At 48.5% G+C, this 8,715-nt stretch overlaps 1 protein-coding gene across 2 annotated transcripts in view; it reads right to left on the bottom strand.

The window, feature by feature from the left end:
* Nucleotides 1-8,715, bottom strand: part of Trabd2b (TraB domain containing 2B) — a 207,193-nt gene that overhangs the window by 197,694 nt on the left and 784 nt on the right. For both annotated transcript variants that reach the window (XM_031378224.1, XM_031378225.1), the window contains exon 2: nt 6,293-6,853. In XM_031378224.1, the coding sequence (XP_031234084.1) occupies nt 6,293-6,853 (561 nt within the window). The remainder of the gene's footprint in view (nt 1-6,292; nt 6,854-8,715) is intronic.

The raw sequence follows: 8,715 nt of genomic DNA, 5'->3' as shown, positions 1-8,715 counted from the left end.
CAAATTGCCACTTGGACCCAGAGGCAATCCATGTGTACCTATGAAGCTGTGTTAACAGAGAGACAGCCTCCCCATGTGACAGTTCCAGAACAGCTCCTGGTCACAGGGCTATGAGTGGGAGGCACAGCGGGGGTGGTAGGCTGAAGGATAGGCCTGATTCTAGAGCTACAATAAGAGAGCAGACTGTGCTGGATCTACCGCCTAGCTAAGAATGTCAGAGACAAGACAGTGTGCTCTGAGGTCCACCCTGAGTGCCCAGCATCCATGGTCCGCATTTATTTCCTCCACCTAAAGGTGAGCACTCAGGTCTCATGGAAGGCAAGCTGAGGGGCCCAGCAATGTGGACTGGAGGGTTGCCTGCCACAGAAGCTCAGAGAGAGAGCCCCAGCCCTCGGGAATAGGCATTCTTGGAGAATCTGGGAGTTAGTGACTGGTTCTGAAAGCTTTGGACGTGCGACAGAGAGCAGAAGAAAGAGCAGGGTCTCATTATGAAGGAGGAAGAGCCAGGACATAGGAACCACCAATACTCAGATACTGTGGGGCTGAGTTTCTACCATAAAGCAGGACGAGTAACACCCACCTCTCAGGGTACAAAAGCAATGAGCACTCTCAGGTAACGAGTTCTCAGCAGGTGAAAATCTACGCCGTTCATTTCCAGGTCTCTGGCCCAGATTCTGCACTGCTCTACACTGCACTGCGGATGCTCTAGTTAATGAGTTAAAAAATGAAGAAAGTGGTGAGCCTTAATGAAGAAGAGGATCAAGCCTGGGCAGGGATCAAGCAGACTAGCCTGCAAGAGGTTAAGAGGCTCTCTCTCCTCTGCAGACTTGCAGAAGGATCTCCCATACCCACTCCTAGGAACCAACCAGCTTTCTGACAGGTAACCATTGGCCATGGTCATCCAAGGATAAGCCTGCCAAAGACGGATAACTCAAGCTTAAAGTTGTGGTGTGGGTTGGCTCAGACCCTCTATGCTATGGAGCCAGACAGGAGGATTACAGAAGGCAGAACAGAATTGGCACTGCCTAGCTCATATAGTGATGGGGGAGAGAGAGAGAGAGAGAGAGAGAGAGAGAGAGAGAGAGAGAGAGAGAGAGAGAGAGAGAGAGAGAGAGAGAGAGAGAACTTAGGCTCATAGAGGGAAAGTGACTAGTCTGACATCATCGGCAAGGAGGAAATGGGGTGCTTGCTTTGAATCAGAACTCCCCAGGCTATTTGTGTTGAATGTCTGTGTCTCTCAAACATTCATATGCTTACACTTAACCCCTGGAGTGATGATAGGGCTCTGGCTGATAGTGAGTCATGATGGCAGAGTCTTGTAAATTACTGACCTAATAGAGGCCTGAGGAAAGCCACCACTCTCTCTTGTCCCTACAAAGACATCTATGTCACTACAGAAGTTCCATCTATGAAGCACAAGGCTTCATCCCATACTGAATCTTCTGGTACCTTGATCTTCAACCTCAAAGCCTCTAGAATCATGAACAGTGTTTATAAATAACTCAGTATAAGATGTTTTGTTGTAGTGTCACCCAGGGACCAGAACAACTCACTTGATGATTTTGCTATTCTGTGTCCCTTCAGGAACCAACAAGGCTGTTGAAGTTTACAGAAGGGGATCCGTTGCTGTGGTTTTTGCAACCTTCCTTCATGCATTCCTTTTCTCATTCATGCTGGGTTATAGAAGGAGATAAAACATGCATATCATAGTTGCTGGCCATTAGTCATCATTCATCGTGAAAATATTTAGAATGTACTTTCTATCTGTTGATGAACCAGACACATATACAGCAGCTCTGTCTATATGTAAACTCTGAAGACCATTCAGTATTCAACTGTACAGTCTTAGCCTAAATTCAGGGGCTACCTTCACAGTAGTCTTGTAGGAAGCTGGAGATAAACTTCTGGGAGATGGTACCCAGAACATCTTTGGGAACTCCTATATTGGAATATGTTAAGATTTAATTTTAAGCCAGAGGGAAAAAGATTTAGTACTTTAAAATTATTTTTTCTTTTTGTATTTTATATTTACTTTATCAATAATGATATGCCACACACATCTATAGATGCATAAATATATATGTATACATATACATACATGTATATATACATATATATATTCACCAGATAATATCATGAACTATAAAGAAAAACAAAACAAAATCAATTCACCTTGTAGAAGAAAGAGTATAGGTTTTAGCAATGATCCCTTGGTCCTGTCCATGTAACCAAAGCCAATGACCCAACTTTTTCAAATCTCAGCTTATTGTCTTTACAGTAGATATGACAGTAAAGCTTTTAGCACACTCCAGGGGACTGGACTTACTATCCTTTGAGGTCCAATGTTGCACCCAGCACAGAGACAGACCTCAGCAATTGAATTCTGTGATTTCTAACTCACTGAGGAAGAGACTGAAGAATTTCACAAATATTTTGTGCACTTTCAGCAGGCTCCAATCATGGCTCTCAGACACCAGATAGCACCAGGGCATGATGGTGGAACCCAGCGGTGGACAGAGCAGTGTGATCCTTCTCTTACCAATCCTAGAAAGACCACCTGACTCAAGGTGTTCTCAATCAAGTGCCTCCACCATGATAGTGTGAATGGACAGAAGAGGAAGGACTGAGAGTCCCACCATGGTTCTCAACCTCCTTAATGCCGACTCTGTAATACAGTTCCTCATGTTGTGGTGACCCCCTAGTCATAAAATCATTTTAGTTGCTACTTAGAAACCATAATTTTGCTTTTATGAATCTTATTTACAACTTTTTGGAGGGACAGGTTTGTCAAAGGGGTCACCACCCAGGGGTTGAGAACCACTGCCCCAGAAAGAGTAGTGGCAACCAGCATCAGTCCCTGGAAAAGGTGAGCAAGGCTGAGAAGGATCTCTCGATGCTAAGACTGTCGTAAAATCTGACCTGAAGGCTTAAACATCCCAGGCTTCCAAAAGCAGGGGCTTGCCACCATCACATGTTCTGTCGTACTAGAGATTGAGTCTAGTGTCCGAGTGCTTTACGCCTAGTAAGTACTTATCACTGAGCTATAGGTATCTAACCGTGTTTTTACTTTGCATTTTGAGATAGGGTCTCACTAAGTTGCCTGGCTTATGAACTCACTCTGCAGCCCAGTTAGGCTTGAACTTGTGATCTCCCGCCTCAGCCTCCTGGAGGATTGCAGGTATGGGACTGCGATCTTCCCCACCCTTTACGCAGTCCAGCTTCATGTTGTCTAGCAACGGTTGAACAGTGGGTATGGCTGCTGGAAGAAGGGCATGCCCACTTCTCATGTAGCTCTCTTTTTCCCCTGCCCTGGAGCCCACTAAGACTCCCTGCCAAGAACAGAAACCACATATAGGAAGTTCTTCAGTCATTTAGAGACTCACAGACTGGCTCTGTTCCTTATTAGCCATGTGGCCTTGGGCAAGTCATTCAACCATACTCCGTGCCCACCTTAGAAAGCCAAAGGGTTACGAGGAGAATTCAATGAAATGGAAATGCATATGGAGCTTCCTGCTGGGTGCCTGGCACGTGCAATTGATTAGAATGGTCCTATGGAATGTCAGGGCTGGAAGGGGCATGAAAGATGACCTAATCCTGGTGTCTGATTTCACAGGCAGGGTGAACTGAGCCCAAGGAGAGGAACTGACTTGCCCAAGGTCACATGGTAAAATCTTAGTGATACTGAATCTAGCACCCTGAGTTTATTTTTGAAATCAAAGGTCAAAACCTCTCACTAGACCTGCTTGCTCTTCCTGCAAGCTGAGCAGCTTCCAGCTTCCCAAGCTTCCCGGATCCTCCTGCCCCGTAAGCCCAATTTAAACTTTGTTCTCTACTTAGTAAGCAAAGTGCATATTTCTACCCAGAAAAAAAATACATAAAATTAAAACTGAAATCTCAGGCTTTAGCATGAAAGCTGTCTTTTAAGCACTTTCCTCATCTTCCTTGCTCACTGCCCACCCCTGATTTTGCAATAACAGTAATGCTTCGAGGAAAAGAAAAAATAAAAATCTGATGCACATAACAGATATTTCAGCCCAATAACGCATCACAGATGTTCCTATCAAACTGTGCGTGCATGCATACAATTTGACTGAGAAGGCAGTTGCATTTCTGACTTCCAGGTTGGAGATCCCTACTGACCCCATCTGTCCAGGTTCTGGATTCCCACTCTTCCCAGTTCGCCCATGGCTGCCCAAGAGGATGAAGGAGGGGTTTCATCACCTCCCTCCAAGATGATATGAGGACAAATTGGTGCCGTCAGGCTCTCGGGCAGGTGGTGAAGGGTGTGCAGATTAGGAAAGGAGTGGACTCCTGCTTTCTTTTGCCTGAGACTTGTTTGGTACAGCCCTTTCAAGAAGCTGGACCCAAGAACAATTTGAAGAGCGGGCCCAGGCTGGTGGTGGGGTGGGAGTGTTTTTGCAACAGAAACTGGAGTCTGTTTGATCTTCAAACATAGGCTTTGGAGACTGTCAGCAGGCTCCTTGCTGGTCGACGAACGGCTCTCAGTAACTTTTCCTAAAACATAAGCTCACACACTTCGCAGCAAATGTTTTTAACCCACCAGAGCCGTCATTTGGTTGAACAGCAGCGTTTCCAGACTCCCGGAGAAAGATAGTCTTGTTGTTTTAAGAGAGACAGATTAAAGCCAGGGACTGTTTAGCCAGAGAGCTCCAATGGTTCCTTTAGCCCTTGTCAGGTTCCCCCTACCCCCCACCCCCGTGATTGGTACAAAGAGAGCGGTAGTGGATCCCTCACCTCTCAAACCTAAAATAGATATATCTATGGGGGACTACGCTATGGGCAGAGAGGCCTCCCACAAAACTGCCTCCAAAATGAGATGGGCGGTGAATGCTGGGGCCCCTCTGCCACAGATAATATCAGCTCACGAGGCTGGCAAGCGGAAAGTCACTTCAGAAGCAAAGTGCCGCTCTGTTCAGAGGGCTCGGCGCTGGGGCAGAGAATACACAGGATTTTCCCTGTGGAGATGGAGGCAGGCATAGTCAGAACCCTGCGGGGCGTGACTAACTGCCCCAATATTCCTGCCACCGGGCCCTCTGGGTAAGGACTCCACAATTATGGGAGAGCCAGCAGGAGAACTCACAAACCAGCCTTTCATTTGGCCGGCAAATCAATCTGGCTTCTTACCTCCCTGGGGACAATATTGCATTTCCCCTGGAAAAACAAAGGCCAGAGATCTCGGAAGGGGGATCAGCTTCAACAGCAGTTCCCTGGTGACACACTTGCAACATCTCTGGAGCAATTGGGTCTGATTCCAGGGATAGAGTCTGGGGTCCAGTCTTTTTATGAGTCTATCTCCTTAATGATGAGCGCACATGTCACGAGACCACACTTCCCTTAGAGCATCAACCCAGACCCTGTACTGGGGCCTCCTTATAGGAGTCACAAGTCCAGGAGCTCCCATCGTGGGTTGACAGCTCTGTTCTCTAGGCACAGATGTGAACTTATTGTTCCCAGGACCTCAGAGTTGAGTTTGGGACTAGTGAGTTTCGAATGACCTCTGCCCATGGAGACAGGCTTTTAATGACATTTTGCTGAATCAGGTCTCTGACAGCCAGAGACTTTAAACCTCTTAAGCCCCTCCTTTCTCCCTTACTCCCTAGGTTCAGAAATCAGAACTGCCAAACTTCAGCAAACATATTTCTCTGAAATTGTTACCCACAAACTCTCCTTGCTGACTGGAGTTTCCCCCAGTCTTAGGGAGGCAGCCAACCCCCCCCACCCCCGAGTCACAGAGCTTAGCAAAGGCCCAGGGAACCATGCAGAACTTAATCAGCAAAGCAGGAGGCCAATTCCACAAAACCTTCTCTGACAGCACAGCCTAGGCACCACGCCTCCCACCTCTGTCCTGTTTCTATAAGCACACCCACAGGTGTGTATCCAAGCAGCCTCCGGACAGCCTTGTGCTCCGAAGCCCCCCAGAGCCTGGGGAAGACTGCTGCAAATGGGCAACTCCCTCCTTCTGTTTTGAATCACTCTGATGCTCCCAGGGAAATTCTTTCTGCTCAGGCAAGCACAGCAGGTGGAGAGTGGATATCCCCCAACAGGGAACCACTGAAATGGGAAGAAACACCCAAACTCTGGCACGTAGTAGTTTCCCCTGACCCCAACAGAGCAGCCCAATGCTGTTCAGGACCAGAGAGATGCTTTTGCTTGGGGTAGGGGGCAGGGAGGATGGGACCTGGCTCTGGTTGTCTGCTGGAGCGTGACAAAGATCAGAGACTAGGACCAAGACACTGGGGACAGCTAGCTAGGCTGGCAAGTGGGTTCCTACCTGGGAGAAGTTGAGCCCATTGAGGGGGTGACACTGCTCCTCAACCCGCTCCACAGCCCCAGTGCTCTTCTTCATCTTCTCGGCCTGTTGGGCCAGGTAGAGGTCCAGCACAGGCACACCCCGGGAGCGCACATCTGTCTCTGTGAGGGAGTTCACCATGAGCATCACCCACACGGGCCTCTTGCGCTCCCAGTTACCAGCAATGGCATTGAACAGATAGTCAGCATACAGCCCCTTGCCTCGCTGTGCTGGTGTCATCCACGAGGGCATCATCAGCTTCACATAGTCCAGGTGGCGCTTCAGGCGCCAGTAGAGCTCCCTTGGCAGCACATCCTGCAGGTTCTCCCCATGGGGCAGCAGCTGGCAACTGGCCAGGGCTGAGATGGTATAGGGATCTGTCAGATCCAGCTCAAAGTAGACGCGAGTGCTGGCCTGGAAGGCTGCTTTGGAATTATCAGGGATGAAGTCCCAGACTCGGGTATAGGGAACATGGATGGTGCCAAACAAGTAGGCTGGAGGATGGCGCCGAATAGTCCACAGGAAGGAGTTCAGGTCCCTCTGCTACAAGGAGAGAGAAGAGGAGAGGCAGATCAGTGAGGCCAAAGGCAGCAGAGTAGAGCCAGGGTTGGCACCGAGAGATGGCAGGGGTAAATGGAGCCAGAAGGTAGAGGCCCTTGGCAAGGGCTTTCCCAGCTAAAAGTTCCACATTCAAATGCTATCTCTGTCCTTTCTTAGTTGAATAATTTGCAGCACATCATTCTACTTCCCACAGACTCAGTTTCCTCTTCTGCAAAATGGGGGGGGGGTGAGAATGGGAGTGACTGGTAGAAGTGAAAAACAGAACATAACATATCTGAAGCCCTCAGAGGGGTGCCAGGCACAGAGGAAGTGGGCAACGAGAGGAGGCTCTCTTTATGACTAGCTTTCACTGTGAAAGCCAAGGGCCGCCACACCACCTGAGAACATTCATGCTTGGCCAAGCCAAACCTTCACCAGGGTGTTTCATGTGGAGGGTGGGGCGAGGGGGGACCAAGAGTCCTGCTCTGGCAAGAAAAGAGGAAGTCATATAACTTTTAAATACAGCCATTAGAAGACACATGCCAAGAGCACTCTGAGAGCAGAACACCTATTAAAAATAGCACACCTATTTGAGCAGCTCCTTCCCATTCATCGGGTGGGTAAGGCTTTCTTCTTGGAGGGCAGGTCACGGGTGTTAGCTACTTTGCTCCACTCGCAGAGACCATAGGTGAGAAAGTGTTTTAGGATCTTGCAAAGCCAAAGCAAGTCTCAGTTGCTGGTTTGGGAGGAGAGGATTTCATAGAATTAACCCCAGGAAATGTACATATTCAGGGTGCTTCCTAAACTTCCCCACCAGAAAGGTGTACCTGGCTCTCTATTTTCAAGTCTATCTTTGTGACCTAGGCACACACGAGGGTTGTGTGCCTTGAGTAGGCAACTCATAACATATCCCTACCTGATTCTGGCACAAATAAAAACTATTTATTGTGGGTGGTGGGAACAGAACCATACTTTACCAACAAACCTTGTAAATCTGAAAGCACAATAGACAGTGCCTACCAGCTATCCAGCTGGGTTCTTGCACAAGACAGACTGCTAGTTGTGCACCTTGCCCAAGGCCAACCTTTATGCCCTGCTAATAGGGGAGCACAGGAAGATCCTGAAACAATGTTCTGGTCTCCTGGCCTCCAGTTCAGGATGACCGCTAATGTATTAATCTATATTTGAAGAGAAGGACATTGCAGGGAAAAAAAAAATCAAGAGATTCCCGGTTTGGAGAGGAAAGTTGGGAGAAGCAATAATTAAATAATTACTTGATCTCCTTCAGGAAAATATTAGACAAGCGAGTTCATCCTGTCATTTCCGTTTCTCTCCTCTGGTCTCTTACCCCTTTCAGGAAACAGGAGCTTTTGGGACAATAGGTGATGGGTAGGGTCTGGGGTAGAGAGGGAGAGGAGTGAGAATGAGCACCAGGGTTGGGGGATCCAGCCTTAGGACAGAAAAAGGGGAAAGGGGATGGAGGGAAACCTGGCCTGCGGTGCTGTGTGAATGAAGCAGCACAAGGGTTGCAAGTCAGGGTGTAGAAGAGGGCACTAGGTGCTAGGAAGATGAGGTCAGAAGAAGGCAGAAAGAGACCAAAGGATAAAGGTAGGATAAAAGACAGAAGAGTCAGAAGCGCGCACAGAGAGGGGATCCGTCCAACCAAGACCAAAAGTCTAGAGGAAACTGTCCGCGAGTGGAGAAGGAACCATCTGGGCTGGGCTGGTCTCAGACTTAGAGCTCGGGAGGACAGATGCTAGGGAAGGGAGCCCGGGATGTGCCCAGAGGGCGGAGGTGGAGCGAGTGGGCTGAATGGAGAAGGCTGGTCCCAAACCCTGGCCCCTCAGGCTGGAGTGTCCAGGCAG

The sequence above is a fragment of the Mastomys coucha genome, unplaced genomic scaffold (genome assembly GCF_008632895.1).
Source record: "Mastomys coucha isolate ucsf_1 unplaced genomic scaffold, UCSF_Mcou_1 pScaffold18, whole genome shotgun sequence".
NCBI classification, from domain to species: domain Eukaryota; kingdom Metazoa; phylum Chordata; class Mammalia; order Rodentia; family Muridae; genus Mastomys; species Mastomys coucha.
This window is presented reverse-complemented; position numbering and strand designations above follow the sequence as displayed.